We start from the raw sequence: 27,151 nt of genomic DNA, 5'->3' as shown, positions 1-27,151 counted from the left end.
TTGCCGCCCAAACCCTAACAACAGACTCATCAGACTTTGCATGGGGGGCTCACATGGCAGGACAATGCATTCAAGGCAAATGGAGCCCAAAACAAATGCACCTGCATATCAATCAAAAAGAAATGTTAGCTATACAGAATGCTCTGACAGCCTTCAAATGCCTTATTCTTCCAGGGCAACTATTGATAAAGACAGACAACACCACAGTTTTGTGGTACATAAACAAGCAGGAAGGAACCCATTCCTACCCACTCTGCAGGTTAGCCATGGCTCTGTGGAACACAGTCTTGAACAATCAAATGCACCTGCAAGCTCAATTCCTGCCAGGCAAACTAAATTCACTGGCAGACGGCTTAAGCAGAAATCTAATGGACCCACACGAGTGGAAACTGGAACCCAAATCATTCAACTTTCTGATCCACAGGTGGGGGGCATCAGAGGTGGACCTGTTTGCTTCCCCTCAGAACTATCAATTGAGCAAATATTGCACTAGAACTCCCCACAGCTGAGCTTGGAACGTGGATGCCCTGTCCTTTACATGGGAAAACCTCTCAATCTATGCCTTTCCCCCTCTGCCCCTCCTCTTGAACGTTCTACTAAAGATCAAACAGGACAAGCCAAGGACAATCCTGATTACATCAGACTGGCCACGCCAGCTCTGGTACCCACTTTTGTGCAGTCTGACAGTACTGCCACCATGGCACCTGCCTCAGACCCCCCTCCCTGCTGTCCCAGTAGGAGGGCCAGATTTTGCATCCTCAGCTACAAACCTTGAACCTAGCAGCATGGCTCATCCCCTGAACTCATTACCAGCAACCCTCAATAACAGGTGCCGGATGTCTTCCTTGAGGCAAGGAGGCCTAGTGCTAGAAAATCCTATTCAGAAAAGTGGAAAAGATACTGTTCTTGGAGCCAGTCTCAAGGAATGGACACTACTGTGTCCAGCTTACCTCGTATACTAGATTACTTAACAGAAATGCTCCACAAAGGCCTGTCCTTCTCTTCAATTAAGATTCATGCCTCTGCCATCTCGGCTCATTATAATACTGAGCCACCCCTCTTCTCTCATCCTCTTGCCAAACAGTTCCTGAGAGGAGTCAAAAATGTAAGACCCCCCCCCAGGAGAGCTCCCATTCTAGCCTGGGACCTTAACTTTGTATTGGAAAAACTCACTCTTCACCCTTTGAACCTGCTGCCTCAGCAGAGTTAAAATTCCTCTCCTGGAAAACAGCTTTACTTCTAGCCATCACTTCAGCAAGAAGAGTGTCTGAATTGCAGGCCCTTAAGGCCATGGAACCCTTCATTATCTTCCATGCGGACAGGGTTTCCCTCAGGACTAACCCATCATTTATGTCCAAGGTGGTGTCTAGTGTGGCTTTAAACCAATCCATTCATTTGCCAACCTTTTTTCCTAATCCTCAGAATAAAGGGGAAAGGATCCAGCACTCCCTGGACATGCACAGGCAGCTTAGGTTCTATCTGGACAGGACTAAATCTTTCATAAAATCTGACCAGCTGCTAGTCAACTTTGCTACAGGGACAGAAGGCAAGGCCATTTCAAAGCAAACCATTTCTAAATATATAGCACACTGCATCCATTTCTGCTACAAACGCCATGTGAAACCTACCCCACAGTGGATCAGAACACATTCCACTAGGGCTACATCAACTTCTACAGCATTTCTCAGGGGAGTCCCTACCAGAGACATCCTGGAAGCTGCAACCTGGAGCTCTGTACACACCTTCACCAAGCATTACCAGTTACCTATCTTTTCTAAATCCAGAGCTGGATTTGCCACAGCAGTCTTACAGGGTCTGCTTGCCAGCCCTAATGCTTCTTTACTGCCTCCACCCATCCTCAGCTTTGGAAATCAACCCAAGTGTGGTGACTGCAACAGTGAAACACGTAGAACATAGTACAGTTGTGTACACTTACCATAAATGTAGATGTTCGAGTGTATTCACTGTTGCAGTCCTGGTTACCCTCCCTCCAGCCCCCTGGCTTTTCTATACTTCTACCTATTCTTTTTTGTTTGGTCATATCTGATAACATTGGTATTTACTTTCTACTGGGGGTGTTCCACACCATGTAATTGCTTCCAACTGTGGGGGCTCCTGACATCTGGGGCAAGAAAAACTGATGTAATGGCATCGGCTGCATGTGTTATACCCATGACGACCTGAAATCATGGAAGAAGCGACAGTATCTGATGCAGAAATACCAAGACTCTGGTATTCAGGCAAACTGAGGGCTACCTGCAGACAGATAACTCAAATGTGATGACTGCAACAGTGAATACACTCGAACATCTACATTTATAGTAAGTGTACACAACTGTACTGTGCTGCATAACTATAGTGTTGCAGCAGCTGGTCAGTGCATTCAAAGGGTATGATCCATTCTCATTTACACCTTTTGCATATTTCACTGTATTAAGTTTCATTTCTAATATCTCGCTACCATTGTCTAGGAAGGAGTAATTCAGCCATCTGTGTGCAGTGCAAACCTACATGATGCTGTTTTAAAAGTAAGACTGTTGAATCGTTTATGCCTGCTGAGTGAACTTGAACTCTGCAACATGGTGTCTGTCTGTGTAAATGTGTGCATGCGTGGAGGGTGTTTCACATCCCAAATAACAGTGTCTTTATAGCCCAGTTCTACATGAACACAATACTTGGCTAAGAGCACTGTTTTTCCTCTAACATGGCAGTTGTTTTGGGGTCAGTGTACCTTGCTTGTCACTTCCTTTATGGTGTAACTGTAAGCCCATAATAGAAGTGGTACGGATTTTATGCTCAAGATAAAAACTGCCTATTGCAGTGTAAGACTCTTGTGGTGACACAGTGCTTAATTTTCCAAGGGTTGCAGTTAAGGGCCACAGTCCCTTTATAGGTGAGGTTTCAGCCCCTGCAAAATTGAGAGGACATTCCACTAAACTGATGCAGTGCTTGGTTAAGTGAAAGATTTTGAAAAATTGCACCCCTTCATATACATGAATAGTTGCTGCTTACTTCCATTGAATTGCACAATGCTGTTGCTGTGTTTGCACTTGGACAGCAATATGTCATGGTTAACTGAAAGAATTTGAAAGATTGGACCCTGTTGTGTATGGCCTCATTGGGATAGAACATTCTTACTTTGTTTGTACTAGGATTGCATACACTGCAATGTAGTTAGAAAGCTGGTTGTAACTGCATAGGCCAGAACCATAGATGCAATTGTGGATAGTTATGATTTTGTTGAATTTCACTGGATACACTTGACTTGACTTGCAGTGGTTCATTTCCTGTTTTTAATGTTCAGTCAATGTCTGTAAGCATGGTATATGTATGCTTGGGGAAGTTATAGAAGAGGAATGACATTATGAGGAACTTAACAGAATAACAGCTCATGTATCAAAAGTCTATTTTAGATTCACCAACTATATGCAAAAGTATAGCCTGGACCTCAGGGTTGTTGTATTCAAAATCTGGGATGGAGGACTCCCCCACTGAGGATCCAAACCCTCTCCTATGCTGTGATCTAAACAAAGTTCCTAGGTGACAGAGAATTTAGAATGTTTGTGTGTAAAACGTGCTAATTATATAATTATAACCCTATAATTTAGTGTCATTGACACACTTGTTGGTATGTAAACAACTTTTGTGACATAGATGTGTATGCACTGCGAAAGATGTTAGTAAGGCTGGTAAGAGGGTGAAGGATCAGGACCTGCCAGGGACTATACTGTTTTCCTCCAACTCTTTTGGTGAGGGCCTAGGTTGTCCTTGCTCTGCAGGCTTCCATGATAGGTGGAGTAGACACTGAGCCCCTGTCTCACCACTCCCATCTGCTGGTGGTGGTGGTGGTGGGGGGGGGGTTCAGGCTAACTTCATCAGAGTGATTATTTCTTTAACAGCTCCTAGTCCATTAGGTAAGCCACTGTTAACAGTCATATGAAGTGGGATGTGCCTCAGTAAACAAAAGCCTTCTTAGGTAGTGTAGTGCAGCATTGGAGGGAACAGGACACAGACAGGGTAGAGCAGTTCCTTTCACTCTTCTCAGGTTAATCTGCATAGTGATATTTATCAATCTTTTTTTGACAGAAATTTGAAAAATTAAATACACACACGCGTGCGCACACATATATATATCACAGGGCTATGAGAAACTGAGACCACATGACCATATTTACTCATGTAATTTATTGTTACTCTTCGTAGGTCAAGGAAATAACTCGGGACATCAAGCAGCTGGATCATGCAAAACGCCACCTGACCACTTCAATCACCACCCTAAATCACCTTCATATGCTGGCAGGAGGTGTGGACTCCTTGGAGTAAGTAGCATTCCTTGATCATCCTGATAATCTGGGGAAATTAACACCAAAAGGGAGGAAGGGTAAACAGGTTATTGTTTAAAGCCGTAATTCACCTCAGAATGTATCTTTTTAATGTATTCAGAAGTGGTAGTTTGCAGTTTCAGCGTAAGCTTCTGCTAGTTTTACTTATTAAAACCACTATTAGAATATATATTTGTATTCATTGCTAGTGTTAGTCCTGTCTCTTTTAGGTAGCACATTAATTTAGTGCCTTTTTATGTAGACATCACTTCTGCTTTATTTGTGATTCACTTGCTGTGTATGACAAGTTTCCTGCAGTTGCATGGAAATTTTTTTCTAGGTACTGTTGTTGTCCCGCTATACTACTGTGATAGTCTGTTACTTTCCCCCAGCAAAATTATCTGACTTAGTCTCATGACAGTAATTGTCAGGAATGGAAGCTTGTCTACTAAAGCTGACCAGTGAAGGACAATTTTATATCTTAAAGAGTGGTCCAAAAATAGTGGCCACAGTCCAGAGGCCTGTGGGACAACACTTCTAATCCTCCATTGGGTTAGACAGGTACTGCACCACCTAAAACTTATGCTGCGTTTTATTTTATATTTGTGAAGTGGGGAAGTATATTGGTCTGGCACTCCTTTTTTTTATGTGACCCATGCCTAGAATGCAGACTGCTGCAAAGCAGTGTATAACAAAATACATTAGGACATAAGGCAATAACCACTTACCATGGATAGACTGTTGTGCACACATATATAATCTCCAGTGGACAGATAGTAATGCACATATAAGAAATGCACGTACCAAAAGGGTAAAAACGCACTCAGAGAAAAGTGGAAAATGGAACTAGTGTAGCTAAGATGCCAATTTTTAGAGATCACACAGATGTATTGATAAATATAAAAATGAGGAAGTAGGCGGATTAAGTGCAGGATATATTGGATAATAGTGCAGAACAAAAGAAAAACTGAAGAATGGCAAATAATGAAGTTTTAACATTAGACAGTAGAAAAGGGGTAAGAGAGAGGAAAGGGTGTATGTTACAGGATACCTGATCACAGCTACTATTGCAGTTAATGAGGAAAGAAGCCAAAGTGATAATAGTTGTGTATAACATATAAGTGCTGTTAAACACTGTTGCTAAGCCAGTGCTCATTTACTTCTGTATGGCTTGACAATTAATACTTTTTGTCATTTATTCCCTTAGGAATAGTGTTAAATGGTCTAGCAAGACTGAGATAAGCAGTATGCAATATATCCCTTTAAGAAACCTATACTGTTCCTTGTCTAGCAGAAGTAAAATTACCTGTGTCATTTTGAGAAGTTTTGCTATGACCTTTCTATAATTCTGCATAGAATACTGGTTAGACTTATGATCCTTAAATTATCTGCATCTAATGTTACCCATGTGTAAAAAGTTTTGCCATTATAGCCTGTCACTATAGGTTAGGGATGTGTCCACATGCTAACCTTTGTTTAACAGGATTAATAAGGGTTTTGTTTCCCCTGATTCTTTATAGAAGGCCAGCAGTTATGTTTGGTCTTATGCAAGTTGTGTTTAACTTTACTTGTGAAAGCTGTTAAGTCTGCAATTATGTAATTCCTCTTTAAGCTCTGTTATGTCTGTAATTCCTCCTTATGCTCTGACCTGTCCTTTTGTAATATCTGCATAACATTTGTCTTCACGTGCATTCTGTGTGTCCTGTAGCTTGGGGTTGGGGGTCACTTCATTATAGCAAGCTATATTCAGAATGTTCCCTTTTTAATGAGGTAATACCTTATTTACATTATTCAGTTTACATTTTTGAAACCATAACTAACTGGACAGGTTGATATGTACTCTTTCATTAATTTATTTATGCATGGTAGGAGCTGAAATAATATATGAGAGGACAGTACAATACCTTACCAAAGGTGGCAAGGTTGAATCGCAAATGACTGAAAATTGTGCCAAATTCTACCATACTTAGAGTGCACAATTTAATGATAAATTACCTGCTAACACAAGCTATTTATATATAACTAAGAATGTACTTTTATTCTGTCCTTGTAAAAGAAGATGGTAGAGAAAAATACCAGAACGTATGTGACAATATTCTGCTCTTAGTCACCTAACAAATGTGATATAGCTTTATGGAAGATGCTATACATAATGACTGACACAGTGAAGTGCAGTGCAAACATATCATCAGATGCATAACTAGTACACTGACTCTATATTGTGGAGGACTACACTCTCACCATCTTTCTATTTAATTATTCTAGATTTACAAGACATTTGAGAGTAGTGCAGAGCCCCAAATCTGCATATTTACTTTGAGGTTATGAAAATAACTGTGCCCTTGCATTTGCCAACATGATTGGCTTCTCCTCCTTTCTTAAATTATTATGATATATTTTTGCAAAATGTATACCTGTATTACATGTTTAAATTATTAGAGATCAGCATTAAAATGTTAAAGTCTTGGACGAGGGATAATGTACATATAATAAAGTAATGACAGTGTGTTTTTAACTCAGCTCTTAATAAGTGAAGTATAGCTTATTTATTTATTAAGTTTGTTGATAGATACAGATTTAAAGAGACGAGGAATATTGATATGAATACAGTACAATAGGTTCATAGTAGGTTACTAGGGTAGCGGCCCTAGAGCCCCTACAAGCCTAACCATGTTAATCCAGAGTTGCCTCAATTGTCCTTGGTTAGATGGGTGTAATTTTGCAGAGTGAGTCTGTGACAAACAACAGCTACCCCTGTCCACGAGGGACATGGGTGCAACCCCTGTAGTTAATTTGTGGTCTCCCATCCATTTGCCCAGGTTGCGCTTGAGTAGGATCAGTGAGGAGCTCTGCTTCTCATGACTTCGAAGCTTATTCCAGAGTAGCAGCAATTTCTGAGAGATATAGCTGTCTGTCCTAGCTTAAAATTCCTAGAGCGAGTGACTCTTGTGCCATTTGACTTGCGGATGTGCAGCATTTCCATCAGGGCAGGATCAGAGACCGCACTGTAGACCAGGCACAAGTCGCCTCTCAGCAACCTGTATGATATGAGGACAGTGACAAGGGCATTTAGTCTGTCCATGTAAGTCATGGTTTGGAGGTCCTGAATTTTCTTCATGAGAAACCACTGTGGTCTCTCCAGCTGCTGCAGATGTCTGGTGAGGTACATGCAGAAGGGAGCATTGTACAGTATTAATGGTCTGATGAGGGTCAAGTATAGTGGAGTTATAATTTCCATAGACTTGGATAACGATGCCCTTTCTTATGAAATGTGCAATGTAGAAGGCTTTCTTTACCACTGTGCGAACTTGGTGGTCAAAGTTCAGATTTCTATCTACCTGTGTTCCCAGATCTCGCACCACTGGGTTTGAACTTGGGGGGGCTGTTGATATAATTATCAAGGAATTTCACTTTGCCAAATGGGTTAATAATGCAGTTTTTTGCATTTAGTTTTAGACTGTGGCTTTGGCACTAGTTATTTATGTGCGTTAGCCCCTCCTGTAATGTTAGCATCATTGGGGGACTGAGTGATTGCACCCACTTTGCAATCATCAGCGAACGTGATAAGCCAAAGGCTGTCTACTTTAGCCTGGCCTTCCAGGAAATAGATTCCAAACAGTAAAGGGCCCAGCACAGACCCTTGTGGTACACCACTGGTGACTGGTCTACTGGTAGAGGTGGAGTCACCAACTTTGACAGTATGTGTTCTGCCGGTGAGGCAATTGGCTACCCATCTAGTAATGTAAGGGTTAATCCCCAGCTGGGAGAGTTTCTCAATGATACCTGAGTGGGGTATTGTGTCAAAAGCCTTGTGTAGGTCAAGATAGGCATTATGTCTTACCTTCATCCAGGGCTTTGGTGACTTTCTCAAAGAAGTCTGCTAGGTTTAATAAGCATGAGCTACCCTTACCAAAGTCAAACTGGGTTGGCTCTAGAGGTTGAAGGTCGTCTATGTCCTTATTGATAAGGTCCATGATTATTCTTTCCATGGCCCTGCAGATGAGGCTGGTTAGACATATGGGTCTATAGTTCCCAGGGTCGGTTGATGCCCCCCCCCCCTTGTGCAAGGGGATTACTGTTGCTGTTCTCCACTCTGCAGGAACAAAGCCAGATCTCAGGCTGTGGTTAGAGAATTCCAAGTGGTTCTGCTAGGGCCTGTTTTAGATTATGGACGACTGCAAACTAGTTACAATTATCGAATCCCCAAATGATGTCCGCATATTTCCAGTGGGTCTTAAGCAGGCCAACGACTGGTGTCTTCATCATGGTCTCAAACTGAATGCAAAGAAATACATCATCATTCCCTTCAGCAAAAACAATGTCCCTTCACACTCTCAAATGAACAACAATACCCTAAGTACCTATGAAGTGGTAAGGGATCTGGAATCACAAGTTGATTCTGCTCTTAACTTTGACCACCATGTGTCTACTGTAGTAAGGAAGACATTCTACTAGCACACTTTATTAGTAAAGGCATCATCTCTAGAGCAAAGGAGGTTATAACCCCTCTATGCTTATCAGTAATCAGGCCCATAATTGAGTAGAATGCCTCTTTTGGCATGTACTGTGCAATGCACCTGCAACAATTGGAGAGACCTCAGAGGTTTCTAACAAAGAAGATCAAGGAACTCCAGCATGTGCCTTACATAGACTGACTAAAGTCCCTGTCACTATATCCTGTATTGTATAGATATCTTAGGGGAGACTTATGCCTAGCTTACAGGGCTGTCTCAGACCCAAACCTAATGAATTTGCTGCACATCTGTAAATCAAACGGCACTAGAACTACCCATTCTGGGTACCTAAATATGGCCTGGACATGTTGGAGGGAGATATTTGTCTCACAGCAATTGCTGCGTCTTTGGAATAGGCTATAATTTCATGTGAAACAGAGCAGCTCTATGACACTGTTCAACAATAACCTGGATGAGTAGATGCGGGCACTGTAATTTCATAAAGGGGATAGCGCCCACAACCCTCAAGGACATCGGCAGTCATTACTAAACACAGTCCTGGGTATTGACTAGAGTTTCTATGGTATTACATTGGGATGAAATGACTAAGCTTGAAATGGCCTCCGGATTGATCGCCTAGTAAACTCCTATGAATCTTAAAATCAGTGTCATATACCTTAGCAGGATAACTTAATCAAGGAAGACATAGATCCTGACTGTGGTCATAACTTTCAGTCCTTCCCTAAAGACAAGGAACAGTAGTGTAATACAGTGTGCAGGGGTATGGTCATGTGCATTAATTAGTGTAACTTGTATTCATCATCAGCTTACATTAAAAATTCACCTATGAAATGTATTACACTGTCAGCAGTGAAAGCTGGTCATAATTGGGCATGCCAACACCATAGTGGGCAAATGTCAGATTCTACTTTTTCTGCACTTGTTAAATCATGACATGTCTTGTGCTGTCACACATCTGTTACCAGTTTTGTACATGATCTTGTGTTCACCTTAAGAGCAGTTTAGAGTTATTGGTTTGCACTTCCTTCACATAAATTTTTGTTGTGGATAGCAGATCATGTAAAAGAAGAATGACTGGAGTTTTTTTGTTGAAGGTGCATGTCTTGATAAATTATATGTTGACAGACCATGGCATCTAAACAAAAGATGAGGTCTGAAGAGCCCACCAAATAAAGAAACAGATATTAGTTTCCCTGAACGTGAGCATTTTTTTGAGATTCTTCACACTTAATCAGTCCAACTGTAACCAAATATCTGCCTTGGGCATTGCAGTATTTGCAGTCCTATGTTAATGAATATTGTTCCTGATGTAGATGTAGCTTCGTAGTTCATTGAATACCTCTTTTTTGTAAGGACTAAGGTTAATTTTATTTCCAGTTGATTCTTTTGTCAGAAGTGCTCCCCCTAAACTATTTGTCACAAAATGTAAGTGACATTCTGTCACAGTTCCATCGTTAGTCCTTAGCTGTGAGATAATAGAGCACGTGAGAGTTCAGCTGTGTTGAGCTGACCAGGCATGCTACCCTGTTTTTGCTATCACTTATTCCTCTGTAAGTGCAATTTTGAGTTATGTAGAGAGGCACAGACTGCCATGTACCATGCCTTAGTCATTATTGTGTCTTCTGGATGGAGCCACTGCCTTGTAGTATAGTTCACTGCATTCTGTATATCTGGCCCCTCCACTAATATTATGATACACACTGAAAAGGGATGTTTTTCCAGTTACTGTAAGATATGGAAAATGATTCATTAAATAGTTACCAGGCTAGAAGGTACCATTTTCCTTAAACTAGGAAAAATGAGCTTCTGATGGTGTCTGCAAGGGGAGATACATGGGGTATCAAAATGGGACAGACTTCAGCTTTGATTGGAAGATGACAGAGTTTTAAAAATTATTTCTGCTTTTCCTTCCAGTGAACACTAGAATTATTGTGTAGTGAACCTTAAAGCCTTTTAATATGCCTGATAATGTTAATTTGCAGTTGAGCTGGAATATGTACATCTTTAACATCTTATAATTAATGTGACTTTGAATGCTATTTGACCTAAATTTAATAATGTAAAATGTACCTTTAGGTTTTGAGGTATATTAAAGAAAGAAAAAATAAACTGTTCATTTTGCTTCTGCATCATTAGTAATGTGGCTTGATATTTTCCCAGAGCAATGACTCGGCGGAGACAGTATGGAGAGGTAGCCAACCTTCTACAAGGAGTTGTAAACGTGCTGGAACATTTCCAGAAGTACATGGGAATTCCTCAAATCCGTCAGCTCTCTGAAAGGTAAAATTCAACTAAATGGAAAATGAGAACTTTTTTTTCAGTCACTGTTGCAAGTGTTAAAAAATATAATCTAGAGCAGCATTTCTGAGCTTTTGTGGCATGTATACTGATTTTTGAAACACTGGCTTCAGGAATGAAATTTTAGGTGCTAGGACTGCTTAATGAGTAAGACTTTCCAGATGTCAGAAATCTGCTTATTATGGACATCCCCAGCTAAAGTACCTGGAGATACTACCAGTTCTAAGCATTTCTGTTTTTTTTCCCTTCATGTCAGGATCGTGCTTACCCAAGTTTCCAAAAGTGCAGTTTGAAATATTTGAGATATTTTTATTATGATTATTTTTTTAGTTGACCTGTCTATGCTTCAGGCTAGTCAGTTTCACTTTGTCTATTTCATATTGACATTCTGTCGAAGCTTCTCCACTGTTATAAAATCCAGACGTTCTGGAGTCTGAGATGGAGTCTTTAAACTACTATTAGGTTTAAATGGAAAGCTTTTTTCTTAGATGTCTGCATTCAGTACATTGATCTTAGAACTGACCTGGAGAAGCAAAAAAGGCTAGAAGCCTATTGCCAGATCTGGCAACTAGTCTTTGAACTGCAACTGAGTTTTGTTACACAAGTACACCATACAGAATATAGCGAGCAGAGTATGATGGACTTGTTATGCTGTACAAAGGGCAGCTTCCCTCAGATTTTCACAGTGACTTAGTTGCACCAAGTTATGGATTGAGGTTGACTTAACAGGAACAGCTGCAGGTCTCTATCTGAACAATACTGTATTTACTATCTCTAAAATACAAAACTTTTGTATGAGTAGCTGCATTTGCTGGGGGTTGTGGTGACTTCTTACTCTAGGTATAACATTTCAGCAGTAAGGAGAATCTAGACTGTTCACAATGCTGGTAATTGGTGAGGAGAAAAACAGAAATGTGTCAGAAACATTGGACACATCTTAGAAAGCACTGTGTGATTTTTTTTAACTAAGTTTTTCTAGTACTTTTCAGTTAACGGGGCAGCAGTACTGTAATAGCCAAGACCTTCTTTCTTCTGTAATGATAAGAAAAAAGCTACAAGGGTGTGTAGCGGTTTTCGGTAAATTGCAATAAGGCATCACTGGATTATATAAACTTCTGGGGATAAGCCTGAGCCAAGTATGATAAAACGAAATCTCACATTTCAACTTCTTACATTACAGATAAAGGTTCAAGCTTATGTTGGTTTTAAACTGTCACTTCATTAATATCATCTTTACTACTTTTTCAATGGAATAACAAAATGTAGATGTATTTAACCCCCCAAAAAAAGGATATGTGATAGCAATCGTGTTTCATGATGACTTAAGCAGCAAGGATAACTGTGCACAGCACCTTTTGTAACCTGGGAGGGCAGCTGCGTTGACTACTTCCTCCATTGTCACATGTTTCAAGCTGTTAAGAATGGCTAAGGAAGCCAAGTTGTTAGATGTGTTCACAAAAAAGCACAATACTGTTATTGTGCCCTAGGGAAGTGCATTTCATGGCAAGTGGGAGCATATAATTTTCATTTCTGAACATCATTGTATAGTTAACAACAAAAACAGACTGATACTTCCAGAATATCACAACAAGTCATAAGAACTAGAACTTAGACTGAAAACAAGAGGCACAAATTTTAGCGTAGACAATTTATTTTCCACTTTCGTCATTAGACTGCATCAGAAAACAATACATTCAACTGTAAAAACCTTTCAGTTTAAAAATATCTGTAAGCCAATCGAAAGTACATCTTCATCCCACAACTAAGTGAAATAAACTCAGCTATTAAATACATACCTCTGTTAAAAACGTATATGTTGAAGTGAACCCTGCGGTTCTTTAAGAAACACGTTGTTGACTACATCATTCAACCCTGGTGCTTTGTCAGAGTTTAACCTGATCTGCTACAGTGCTTCTTTTTGTTCCAACTCTCTTAAAATCCCCACCCCTTATATGATGTGTTCCCTGTTCCAGAACTGAAAAAAGGAACTTATTATAGTTGGGACACTTTAAAGTGTGTTTAAAAAACGCATTTCTACTAAAAAGTGATACCACATCAATGGTAAACAAAATAAGGACTATTTTACAAACAAACCATTTGGCATGCACAAATGTGGAAGTTGTACCGTTTGTAGGCACATAAATTTGCCACACACTATTCCAGTGTCAGATCATTTTAACTGCAAAACCAAAGGTGTGGTGTACATTGGGTTATGTTCTCATTGTACTGCATTTTATGTCTGGATGACCACTCAGGTTCTCTGTGCCAGGATTAAAGAGCACTACTATAGCATAAAAAAGGATAGTAGAAATGCGTTTTTTAAACACACTTTGAAGTGTCCCAAGTATAATAAGTTCCTTTTTTCAGTTCTGGAACAGGGAACACATCATATAAGGGGTGGGGATTTTAAGAGAGTTGGAACAAAAAGAAGCACTGTAGCAGATCAGGTTAAACTCTGACAAAGCACCAGGGTTGAATGATGTAGTCAACATTGTGTTTCTTAAAGAACCGCAGGGTTCACTTCAACAAATACGTTTTTAACAGAAGTATGTATTTAACAGCTGAGTTTATGTCACTTAGTTGTGGGATGAAGATGTACTTTCGATTGGCTTACAGATATTTTTAAACGGAACGTTTTTTTACAGTTGAATGTATTATTTTCTGATGAAGTCTAATGACAAAAGTGGAAAATAAATTGTCTACGCTAAAATTTGTGCCTCTTGTCCTTAGTCTAAGTTCTAGTTCTTGTGGCTTGATCAGTGTATAGTTGCAGTGGCTAGAATTACAGAACTGAGGAGATTTGATTATTGTTGTGGCCACAAAGCAATATGTTTAAAATACCAACAGGTCAGAGTTAAAAGGCTTGATGTGTAATTTTTCACCCAGTGTGTTAGACAAGGCATCGAATAATCTACTTAAACATACTGTTTAACTGCAGTTATGTAAGTGCTACTGTTGCTGAAGGGGAATTTCAGTGGCTCCATTCTTTTATTTTGAGTACGTTACCCGCTGATGCAAAGCTATGAAACTTATACAGGAACAGGAAATGTCGCAGTTATTTCAAACGATAGCCACACATAGTACTGACACGCTTCTTCATGAAATGCCATTTTCTCCACATTTTGTCACGTACAAGTTTGGGTTTAAACATGCAATGTTATCACAGGGTAGTAACTGACTTCAAGCAATTAAATTATTGACAAGTTAAAGTAGGCATGCATGCATTGATACCAGTGTATATGTTGTGGTTAATGGCGTCTTGAATGTATCAATTTTACAGGCTACATTTCCCGGCAACATTTATTTTTGACGACGACTGCTGCCCTGTTAACAGAAAAGTAATGTTTTTCTTAACATTTTTCTGTTAAAAAGAGCAATAATTAAGATATCTTATAATTTCCTTGAAAATTGTTAGACAAAAATCTGATAGATTTTCAGATAATCTTTTGCATCTGTATTAGTTAGTATACATGTCTGAGGATCTCTCAGATCTGAATACTTTCCCTGTCCATCCACACATCTCAACAAGATGAGATCCAAATTAAGATATATATTCTCATCTGTAGTTCTCTTTTTGCCTATATTTTACAACTTCAATACCATATAAACAATGTAACTAATCTTGATCCTGGTCCTTCCCTTGAAGATCCTTGAAAGATACAGTAAACTCTCAGGAAACCAGACCTCAAGCAACCGGAAAAAAATTGAAGAAATACAGTACAATTTTTGTGTGTGTTGAACTTTCTTTCCCCTCCGCAGAAACATACCTTATGTTTTTATAGTTTTAGAGTTTTAAAAAGGAAGATAGGACTAAATTCCCTCTCTCCCCAACCTAAAAACATGCAAACCAAACAAATAGTATAGGGTACAGTATTACAGTATTAGTCAGGTCTATTTTAATAGTAACTCACAAGAAACTACAGTTATCTGGCATCTGCCAATCCCCATTGATACCGGTTAACTGAGAGTTTACTGTAGCTACTTTTTTTAAACAAAAAATGTTCTTCATTATATCTTAATCTCGTTTGCATTGCTGTTCTGTTTGCATCACTGTTTAATGAATTACAAGTATTATGTAATTTGTTGTGCACCTGAGTGGCTTGATGGGGACAGTCAAACTGATTTGTTGTACATCCAGGCTGTCATCTTCCTGTAATTCAGTCTGTGTCCCTGTTATATGACAACCAGGTCTCTATGGAATTCTGTATTGCCTTTCCGTGAAAGTACTGTGTCTGTAATCTTGGTCTATCAGTCAATACTTTTTTTTTTTAAACACCTTTATTGAATTACCAGTTGCGACAAAGGTAAATTTACATTCATACAAAAGTAATCAAATTGTATTAAATTAACATAAACACTATACTTCACATATATTGCTATGTATCATATAACCTAAGCAACATTAATACTTTTGGTAATTTTAGGTTGGTGTCAAGTGGCCTATCACTGAATGCTTTTGCTAATCACCTGTGAGTGAAAATTCACACTTGAAAACTAAACAGCATCTGAGTACTTTTTTTACCCACTGACCCTAGCTAAATTTGAAAGGAGTAGCCTAATTAGTTTTGTTAAAACTGTCAGGTCCACAACCCTACTCACTGACTTAGCAGGAGATGCACTAGATACTAAAAGGAAATTATGCATATTTTACATACAGCCAAAACTATATACAGAGACTGTATACTTGGATGCAAACATAAAACATAGGTACAGGAGCGTATATGTTTTCTTTGTATGTGGCAGTAGGGCCAACTTTGAAACCCTCTCAAAGTTTCTGATGCCAATTTTAGCAACCAGACAGTTCCACCCCCCCCCACACACACACACACACACACACATGATTGCTATAGCACAAAAGTGATAAAGCATAAATTGTAATGCTTTTATGGGGATATCCCCAGTGTGTGAGTTTTGTCCCTGTTCTCTTATCAACCTATGTCTGATACTAACCGACCTAGGAGAAAAAGGAAAAACATGTATTCCTTTTTTGTGTGAGTTGATGCAACCTCAGTGATAGTATATTTAGACATCAGGGGTGTGGGGTTCAGAGCTGTTTCATTTGTGATTTAGGAGATACCAACCTCCCTGCAAAAAAAAAATGTATTAAATTCTAGTTAATTAAATGTACCTCTCTGTACTACCAGGTAGTGTTAATATGATCTAAGATAGGTTCATTGTGGTATTCTCTGGATTGGTATGGACCAATATGTCCTAGCAGGGATCTACTTTACAAACTTGAAGTTTCAAAACCTCGAACTGCAAGTGGTCAGGACCATAAGATCAAAGTTTCGAAGATTCAAAATTGTAATTATAAAATAAAATAAAAACAAAAAAAACATTTTTTTACCTTTTTGCAGGGGGGGGGTAAGCCCCCCTGCAAAATAAGTAGACCAACTCAAAGATTGCATTACAGTAAGGAAAATGGAAAATTTCCCTTTCCACGCTGTACGGCAATCTCCATTCAAAAGGTTGGTGAAAAGTGGATCAACAAGAAACTTTACTACAACTCTATTTCTATGAGAGTTGTATATGTTGCTAAGTGCCTGGTATGTTCAGCTTTCTATATTGGGAAGACAGAAAGAAAGCTGAGAAAGAGAATTTAAGAACACTTATGACACTGACAGACAAAAAAGAAAAAGTGCTTTGGGCAAACTTGTAGGGGACAACCTTGATCACGGTTTCAAATTCTGGATGAGTCTATTTTTTTTAGACTCCAGAGGTGGCCCATTGAAGTTGAAACTTGGTGCTTTAGAATTAAAGTGGCAGCTCTTAACAGCTGCAGACAAACTACCTGGCTTGAATGATACAGTTTGTATAGACAGCACTGTAAAATTAAAACAAATAGAATTTTAATTCATTTGTCTTTCCAACACATTATATAGATGTAAAGTAACATGTTCAATATTTTTTAGGTTACACATTTTTTAATGTCAAGATGTGAATATAAAGTGCTTTGTTTGGTTTTAACTTCACTCAGTTGTTTAACTAGCTTGGGTGACATCAGAGCTTTTAAAACGAGTGTTTAAGCAGTGTATTTTAAGGTTTGTATTATTCTGATGAAGTCCTTGATTGTCTTTGATGAAAGCAATTTAATTGTGTTTTTTGTTATTTTATTAAACTTGAGTATCGATCTTCTGGTTCTTATGCCTGGATTTATTACAACTGTCACATTTGTGTCTGGATTTATCCAACGTGCAACTGGCAACTTTGTTGAATTCTGCTGTACTTTGCTGTGCTTGATGCTTTTTGTTGGTTATATATTTAAGTTGAATGCTGTTTATTAGAAGAAAGTCTGCCAAAAGCCACTTTGGGTGATCTTTGAAGATGCACTTTTCGACACTGTTGTGTGAAGTAGGAGTTGATATAAGTTGGGGGAGGGGGTGTGGGAGCTTGCTGTCATATAGGAAGTACAGGGGGCTTGCCCCCTGCAGAAAAAAAAGCTTTGTTTTGGGGTAGTGAAAGTGATTTTCTGTTTTTTTCTGCTGAACAGCATTTAGTGTAAATGTGTTCAGTAGATGAACATGCATCCTTAAAGATACATATCCATTCTTGATATATACACTTGAAGTAATTGAATTTTCTTCTATGTCCACCAAAGCAGCAGCAGAAATTCAGATGTCAAGAAAAGTTATCAGGCATTACAAATGACATGAACTACATCCAACAAACCAAACATCCGTAATAAAAGAAAAAAAGGGAAGAATGAAACAGAATTTAATTATAGGATCATAGGAGATTACTAGGCTGTCGACCTGGAGGTCATTTAAGCCTGACCGTTTCATCCCAATGTAATACCATAAAAATGCTAGTCAGTACCCAAGGTTGCATTTAGTGATGATACACAAGAAATATGCATAAAAGGAGCAAGGACGTAGTGAGGTTGAACATATGAATGAAAAAATGTTTCATGCATTTTGTAGAATAAACATACACAGTATATACAATTTATAAAAATCAGCTTACAGTAAAATTTTGGATGATCCACTGTCATAGAAGGACAATACACAATTTTAGTATGCATTATTAAATGCTGACAGGAGCAGGTACATTAATGTCATGATAGAAAGAAAAGAGGATGTTGTTGTTGTTGTGTCTTTCGGCTTTTCCCGGTTAGGGGTTGCCACAGTGATCCGCTAATGATTGGTAGTTGATTTTTACGTGCCGAGTTACCAGCCCTGACGCACAACCTTCAACGAAGGTATGCCCATTCATGCATGTCTCCACGCAGAAGACGCTCTAGCTGAGAATCGAACCGGATAGTGTCTTACTGTGAGGCGACAACGCTACCACAGCACCACCACCGCGGGTAATAGAAAGAAAAGAGGATGGAGTGTATTAAATTGTGACTGAAAGTAGAGATTTGGTAACGTTACTTTCTAGGAGGAAAGTATGAGAAGAGAAATGCATGGAGCTTAAGAAATAGTAAGTTAGTATTGACATATGCGTTGCTGTGTTACTCATAGATGTTAAGTTGTCAATCTCGCCTTCATTCTTGCTGGATGGGTTCGGAGCCGATCCATGGCTCTGACTCGGCACTTGCTAAGCTCGAGAGCTAATTTTACCAGCTCGAGGCAACCCTATATCCCATGATGCAAGGCGGAGACTACCTAGATCTTGTTTGCCGCTTCGCTAACGAGGTGCCTTCTTTTACCAGCTCTAGGTAAGTGAACAGTTTTTGAGACTTTTCGTCTACCCCCCTTTAAATTTATATATATATTTGTGTTTTGTTAACTAACGACTTACTTTAGCCCTATTCCCATCAGTGTTCCCTTTTTTTCGAGTAATTTATTCCCTTTTCCCTAGTTAGGCGTTAGGTCTTCCCCTCCCTAAATTTTTTCCTGTCAGGGATTGTTTGTGTATGACTCTGTGTTATCCCTGTTTATTTTAAATTGTTGGACTGAGTGCTTTTGTGTGTATGTGTTACTATTGTGTTTCCTCGACACAGTCATGTCGAAGGACACTAAGGTCTCAGGCTTCAAAAAGTGTGACTCGTGCTGTCAGAAGATGTCTCTGACAGACGGTCACACTTCTTGTGTTTATTGCCTGGGACCTTCGCACCTGCAGGACTCTTGTGCTATCTGTCATGCTTTCAGCCCAAGAGTCCTGCAGGAGCGAAAAAATAAGCTGATATTAAGGGGCTTATTAAAGCCCGAGAGCTCCCTGACTAAGTCGGCGCCGGAGAAGCCCTCGAAACCTGTTAAGCCTCCGGCTCAGACTTCCAAGCCGTCGGCTTCAGGTTCATCCTCACCAGGTTCGAGATCGGCTCCAGCCGGAGCCGATCCTTCCACCTTACCAGTCTCAGTATCGGCTCCATCCGGCGCCGATAATGTCAAATCCAGACACTCAGTGTCGGCTCCGGCTGGAGTCGACGTATCTTCAGCTCCGTTGGCTCCATTGATCTCAAAAAAGAGATCTCGATCCCCTTCAGTGGAATCTATACATTCGGCTCCGAGATCACCCTTGCTCTCGGAGCGGAGCCATCGGAGCCATTCTTCTCGGTTATCCAGGCTGTCTGATCACGACCTCGAGAGAGTAGTGAGTAGACTATTAAAGTCTCAGGCATTGGCCCAAATACTCCATAGCCCATCTCAACAGACGGTAGCTATTTCACATCCACCAAACATTCCTCCTTCGACTCTCTTACAGAGCTCGGAGCCAGAGCTCCTCGGAACCGGCACCATTGTGACTTCGGAGCCGATACCACCCCTTTCGGCTCCGTCGTCCTCGGCTCCGATTTCCTCCTTGAGACCTTCATTGGAGGGATCCGGGCATCTGGTCTCTCTCGTCGGCTCCGAGGGGGCGAGTGGCATCGGACCCTTGTCCGACCCCGTTCTCCCTCTCGGAGCTTCGGCGTTGGTGAGCTCGGCCCCGACATCTGCCTCAGAGCCTTCCCTCTTGGTGAGGCCTGGGGTTCCTATCTCTTTGGAGCGGGAACTTTCTGGTCTCTCTGACGGGGGAGCCTTCGAGGTGATGAGGAGTGTACTAGCCCCTGGGCTTAGTCAACGGACAGTTCCATCAGCTCCTCCCACTACAGTGCCTGCTGACGTCTCTTCCCACTCTCTTGCTCCCGGACCCAGAGATCCAACGCCTCAGGTTTCCCCATTGGGAATATCTTCCTCTTCCGAGGCTTCTCCTGATCCATCAGGGGAACCCCCGCGTAAGAGGACATGTAAGAGGAAACATCTAGACTCCCCTGAGTCTACTACATCAGATACTGACTTGGATGAGTCGGAGGGATCCCCAAGGTCCTCCTCTGAGGATGTCTCATTTTCAGACATCCTTGAAATCCTTAAGCAGAGGGGGAACTGGCCCTCCCTTAATCCTTCTGAGGATGAGTCAGTATACCTGGAGGCATTCGGATCTCGACCCTCCACCTCCTGGGTGTCTCCGCCTTTCGACCCTCTCATGGAGGTAGTGGCTCGGAAGGCGTGGATGGCTCCGGATTCGGTGGAACCTATCCCTAGGAGGCCTTCAAAATTTATTACGGCCCCACAAGATAGACAATATTTAACAAAGGGTGCCCCAGTTGATGCCATGGTGGTGGCTGCTGCCACCAAGAAGGAATTAGCTGATCCTTCAGTACCTGTCCATCCTCCTAACAAGGATTCTAGGACTATGGACAGGTACGGTAAGCGGATTTTTTCTTCAGCGACTTTTGCCATGAGATCGCTGAACTACTTATGCCACTTCACCCGCCTTCAAAGAGATGTTCTTAAAGAGTTGGGAGAAGTTTTACAGGATCCGTCAGCTGCTGGGTCTCAGGATAAGATTAGCTCACAGCTAGGAATCCTTAACTCCATTGCTAACTCTTCCATGCGGCTCATTTCTTATGCAGCCGATGGAGCGAGTAGAGCCGCAGGCACAGGAGTGGCTTTAAGGCGTGAGTCCTGGATACGGCTTTGTAATTTTGCAGACGCCTTCAAGGCATCCTTCACAAACTCCCCCTTTGATGGCTCAACCTTGTTCGGACCTCAAGTGAAAGACACTTTGACTAGATGCGAACAAGATGGCAAGACTCTTTCTGCCGTAGGAGTCCATTTCTCCACCCCTTCCAGACCTTACCCCAAAGGACAGAAGGGAGGGAAAATGTGGTTCCACAAATCTCAAGGAGTCACGCCTGACGCACGAAGTCAGTTTACCCCCAGAGCCAGAGGGGGTAACAATAATAGACGCCGCCCTAGGGGCAGAGGTGGTCCACAGAATCAGGGTAGCAGAGAGCCTCTTTCTGACAAACCCTTCCTGCATCCCTGAGATGTTGCCCGATTGTCCGCCTTCGGAGGCAGTAGGAGGAAAATTATCGCTGTACCCAATAGCCTGGCTTTCCCTTTCTCAAGACAAATGGGTACAGTCAATTATATCCGAGGGTTACAAAATTCCCTTTATTCAAACCCCAATTCAACAAAAGGGAACCCTTCCAGACGTTCCACACGGTCTAAGGGAACTAGCAGTACTAGAAATATCAAAACTGCTAGTAAAAAGAGCCATCCAGCCAGTCCCAGCGGACCAAATAGGATCCGGAATCTACTCAAGGTTCTTTTTAGTTCCAAAAAAGACAGGGGACTGGAGACCAATATTAGATCTGAGCAAACTCAACAAGTTTGTAAAGAAATCAATATTCCGGATGGTCACGCTTCAGTCCATTCTGCCCTTTCTGGGCAAGGACAGTTGGATGTGCTCGATAGATCTTCAGGATGCGTACTATCACATAAAAATTCACAGACGCTCCAGAAGATTTCTCCGCTTTCGGCTGGGGACCATTCACTTCCAATTCAGAGCCCTGCCCTTTAAACTCACTACAGCCCCCAGAGTGTTCACCAAATGCATGGCAGTGGTTACGGCTCACCTGAGACGTCAAGGATTCCAGGTGTTTCCATATCTAGACGACTGGCTCCTCACTGCCACCACCAGGCGTCAGCTTCTCCAAGCCAGAAATTACACCATTCACACTTGCAGAGGGCTAGGAATTTCTATAAATTTCGAAAAATCTGCCTTGTCAATCTATTACTTTTATAGGCACAAGATTGGACACCGTACAACTTTCAGCAAAGTTAACAGACCAAAGGATCTTGGACATTCAAAGACACGTCCAGGTGATTCTTCTCAGCAACAAAATTCAGGCCAGATTTGCTCTGAAGGTACTGGGTCTTATGGCGGCCGCCATAACACTTCTTCCCCTCGCCCGCTTTTACATGCGTCTTCTACAATGGATGCTATTCACCCAATGGTCTTTTCAACAACTTCTCATGCGTCACGAGATCATAGTAACTCCAACTTGCAAAAGACATCTGACTTGGTGGATATCGTCCCCTCAAATCCATCAAGGCAGACCATTTGTTCCTCTTGCCCTGGTTGCCATGGTTACATTGGACGCCTCCCTGATCGGGTGGGGGGGGGCATTATCAGGGCAAAATGGTCCATGGCACTTGGCAACCTTTCGAGTACCATCTGCACATAAATGTTCTGGAGATGAGAGCAGTGCTTTTAACGTTGCAAGCCCTAAACAACTCTCTTCCCCTGGGAACTATTGCAGTCCAAACGGACAATATGTCCGTAGTGTGGTATATAAACAAACAGGGCGGAACCAAGTCCTATCCACTGTGTCGAGAGGCTCTCAGACTTTGGCAATGGGCAATCTCCTCTCACCGGTTTCTGATAGCAACGCACATCCCCGGGAAATCCAACATCATAGCGGACAGATTGAGCAGAGCTATTCTCATGCTTCACGAGTGGTCTCTCAAACAGTCAGTGACGGAAGAGATTTTTCAGAAGTGGGGCCTTCCTTGCTGCGACCTTTGCGCTACACCTCAAAACAGCAAATGCCCAGACTTCTTCTCTCTCTTCCCCCTTCCAGGCCATCCCCCCAGAGATGCTCTAACCCAAGATTGGCCCCCGGGGACTTCTTTATGCCTTTCCCCCTTTTCCGCTGATACCTCAGCTAATTCAGAAAGCAACCGCCTTGAGAGCCAAGTTGCTTCTCATTGCCCCTTGTTGGCCTCGACAGATATGGTTTCCGTTCCTACATCATTACCTCTTGGTACAGCCATGGCATCTGGACCCGGTTCCAGATCTTCTGACCCACCAGTCGGGTCAACTGCACCAATCCATACCTTCTCTCAACCTCACTGCGTGGTTGCTCCACTTCCATCCTTAGCCAGGCTTCCTATGATTTCTAATCCTGTACAGGATATCATAGTAGCTTCCCTAAAATCTTCTACCAGAAAGATTTACACTAGTAAATGGCGACGTTTCTCTTTCTGGGCAAAAGCTAGGAACATAGACCCTATACTGCTCCAATTCATTCGGTATTGGACTTCCTAGCTGACATTTTTCATTCAGGATCCTCTTCTTCCACAGTGAAAGTTCAACTGGCAGCCATTTCAAATTTTCATATTGGCTTTTTGGACCACAACATTATGTCACATAAACTTTGCAAGGCATTCCTTCGAGGTATCTTTTTATTGAAACCTCCGATTAGAGACCCCCCACCACAGTGGGATCTAAATTTAATTTTAACATCCTTGATTCTTCCCCCCGTTCGAACCTGCAGCTGCCTGTTCTTTGAAATTGCTTTCTTGGAAGACACTTTTTCTAGTTGCCATTGCTTCTGCCAGGAGAGTATCTGAGCTTCATGCTCTCTGTATTCGCCCTTCCTATTTAATATTCCACAAAGACAGGGTATCTCTAAGGACTAATCCGTCTTTCTTACCAAAGGTGGCATCGCAGACGAACCTAAATCAATCCATTGATCTTCCGGTATTTTTCCCGAATTATTCTGATAGAGCGGAACAAAAGTTACATTATCTCGATGTTCACCGCCAGCTCAGATATTATCTGGACAAGACTAAAATTTTTAGGAAATCTGATCAACTATTTCTATCCTATGCAGAGAACAGGAAAGGCCTTCCAGTTTCTAAGGTAACTTTATCTAGATGGCTGTCTTCTGTGATCACTTACATTTATCAGCTCAGAGGCAAAGAGTTGATTTCTAACCCAAAAGCCCATTCTACCAGAGCTCTAGCTACATCTACAGCTTTTCAAGCTAGACTTCCAATAGACACTATTTGTGCAGCAGCCACATGGGCCTCTCCTCATACCTTTGTTTCACATTACAAATTAGATTTGGCCTCCAGAGACAGAGCGAATTTTGGTTCCACCGATGTTCTTCGTCTTCCATTGCTGCAGTCCTTACTATTGGGTATAGTCCGCATCCAGTCGGCCCGAATACCAGAGTATAAGGCTGGCGTCGGTCAGGCGCGTAGACTGACGTCAGCACGCCAGGGTACTAATCGCATGACCGCCATATCCTCAGTCTTTTGCCGCGTGATCCGATGCAGAAGCAGTTTTGCAGTGCAGGTTGGCGTTCTGAAATATTTCGAGTTTCAGACCGAATCAGAGTTGGCTAAGTACCCGTTGGAACATTTTGGTTTTTCTTGCCTCAGTATTTAACGGATGTCAGAAAAAGTGAATAACTGTATTTCTTGGGAAACAAATACCTCATAGGGATTACCATACATTATGTATACCTTGTTTAGGGCCTGAGCACGGCGTTGTTGGTTGCCGCTCTTGTGCTAAGTTTAACAAGCACTATTAAGAGGAGGTTAGACTGTGCCAGATTAGTGTTTGGGAAGCGTTGCAATTATAAAATGCCGCCGGATGCTCCGGCGCCTTCATCCAAGAAGCGCAAGGACAAAACAGCGAAGCCTAGGGTTGATGAACCGGCAGTCCCGGACGTCGGTTCTTTAGATGGCTCAGTGGAGCCAGAGGTTTTGCCAGGAGTTTCTATAGAGTCTCAGGCAGAAACTTTACTGTTACAGGATGTACCCTCTCAGGAGGCAGGCCAGGCTGAGGGGCTTCTCAGGTAACTATTCTTCCCTCTCTTCCCAAAGTAGTTAGAGCCTCTCCTTCTGTTGCCAAAACTTCTTTTAGAGGTAGGCCAACTTCAGCTTCAGTAGGGGCTTCTCAGCCTTCGGGTTCTGTACCTAAGAAACATATGCTTAAAATGGCAGAAGATTTGATTACTATGATTAGAGGTTCTATGGGCCCTCCTGATAAGAGGCCTAGAGTGGAACCAGAGTTTGACAGTTTTGAACAGGGTTCAGGGGCTTCTGAATCTTCATGAAGATTTGCAGGAGTATCCTCATTATTCTGATTCTGATGTGGATGATGCCACTCCTTGGCTTCTCCTCCTGAGGATTTTTCATTTTCAGAGACTCTGCATTCCATGAGGGAGCACTTTAAATGGGAAGGCCAGGATTACTCTGATTCCAGGAAGAGGCTTAGGGAATTCTTGTTTTACCCCAGCATAGGCCCTTAGCTATACCTCCTGTGTTGAATGTGGTGGAAGATGTTTTTGCAGAGGCTTCCTGAACCCTGATTCTTTGCCTCCTGCTCCTGTTAAACCTGATAGGTACTATAGGGTGCCCGAAGCTCATAAGTATTTGTTTAAGAGTCCTGGGCGGACCCAGAAACTGTTTCTCAGGGGCCTAAAGGTGTTAAGGCCTCTGTGGTTAAAAATCCTGTTCCCACTGACAAAGAGGCAAGGGCGTTAGATAGGTGGGGTAAGAAAGTGTATACTTCTTCCACTCTAGCCATGAGGCGTTGAATTGTCAGTTTCACATGCTGAAATATCAAAATTATCTCCTTTCACAATTGAAATCTAAGGTGGATGCTTTGGCGGAAGGTATTGATTGTAAAGACTTGCTGGATTTAGTTTATGTGTCTGAACAAGTGGGCAAGCATTCTTTGCAATGTGGTTTTGATGCTGTGCAGGCCTCCTCGAGGGTGGCTGCCACTAGTTCTGTTCTTCAGGCATGCCTGGTTGAGGGATCAAAATTTGGCTGAGCATGTTAAGACAAGGATTTTGGATGCTCCTTTGCAGTCTGATGTGTTGTTTGGTTCACCTGTGGAAGCAGTTTTAAAGAAAATGGAGGACAAAGCTAAGTCTATGCAAACTGTTAAAGATTTTTGCAGGTACAGCCACAGTTTAGTAGAAATTGGCCTGCTAAGGGTGGACATATCCTGCTTATGATTCCCAGTCTAGGGGTAGGTCTAGACGTGGTAGGGGCAGGGCTCAAGGTTCTTTAGGCCTAGAACAGGAGTTCACCTGCTCAGACTTCTGGTGAGGGCAGGGGTCAGTCCTTGTAAACAGACCCAATGACCTGCCTTTTCAACTGCCAGTAAATTCTCGTCTGGCAGCTCCTTTGGAAGGACAACTGTCTCTTTTCAAAGGAAATTGGGATTTAATTACTCAAGACAGATGGGTGTTGGACATCATTCTACCAGTCCCTGTGTCAGAAAGGGGCCTAGGATTTTATTCTCGCATGTTCCTAGTACCAGAGAAGGGGAACACGTGGAGACTGCTTTTGATTTATCTCCTCAACACTTATCTGGACATTCCCAAGTTCAAGATGTTGACGTTACAACAGCTTTTACCCTGCTGGGCAAAGATCACTGGATGGTAACTTTAGATCTCAAGGAAGCTTACCTTCATGTGCATATCAGGCTAAGTTACAGGAAGTATCTGCGGTTTCAAGCTGGAGATTCTCATTATCAGTTCTCTGCATTGCCCTTGGCTTATCTCAGAGTATTCACAAAGGTTCTGGCTCCAGTGATAGCTTACTTCAGGCTACAAGGACTTCAAATCTATCCTTATTTAGACGACTGCCTGATTCTGGCTCAAGAAAAGGAAGACCTTCTACAGCATCTGGAATATCTTATAGCAGTGCTAAGATGCCTAGGGTATTCTGTGAACGAAATAAAGTCCAGTCTAGTACCCTCTCAAGACATGTGCTTTCTGGGTGTGAGACTGAATACAGCAGCCCAGATGGCCTTTTTAACCCGGACAAACAAAAGAGTCTGTCACTTTACTTCCATCAACTATCTCATCAGTCCGTGCTGACTGCAGAGACAGTCCTTCAAGCATTAGGGTTCATGGCATCTTGTATTCTGGTGCTTCCCAATGCCAAACTGCATATGAGGAAGTTACAATGGTATCTCAAAAATGTATGGACACAGCACTGCCAGGATTTAGACACTGTCATTCAAATAATACCTTGC

The 27,151-nt window shown here is 41.7% G+C and overlaps 1 protein-coding gene across 1 annotated transcript in view; it reads left to right on the top strand.

Moving 5' to 3' along the window:
* Positions 1-27,151, top strand: part of VPS53 (VPS53 subunit of GARP complex) — a 1,983,995-nt gene that overhangs the window by 426,720 nt on the left and 1,530,124 nt on the right. The window contains exons 6-7 of the mRNA XM_044054290.1: positions 4,204-4,319; positions 10,958-11,077. Of these exons, the coding sequence (XP_043910225.1) occupies positions 4,204-4,319; positions 10,958-11,077 (236 nt within the window). The remainder of the gene's footprint in view (positions 1-4,203; positions 4,320-10,957; positions 11,078-27,151) is intronic.

This window comes from Protopterus annectens, chromosome 13.part0 (assembly GCF_019279795.1).
Source record: "Protopterus annectens isolate FY-2018-M chromosome 13.part0, PAN1.0, whole genome shotgun sequence".
NCBI lineage: Eukaryota > Metazoa > Chordata > Ceratodontiformes > Protopteridae > Protopterus > Protopterus annectens.
This window is presented reverse-complemented; position numbering and strand designations above follow the sequence as displayed.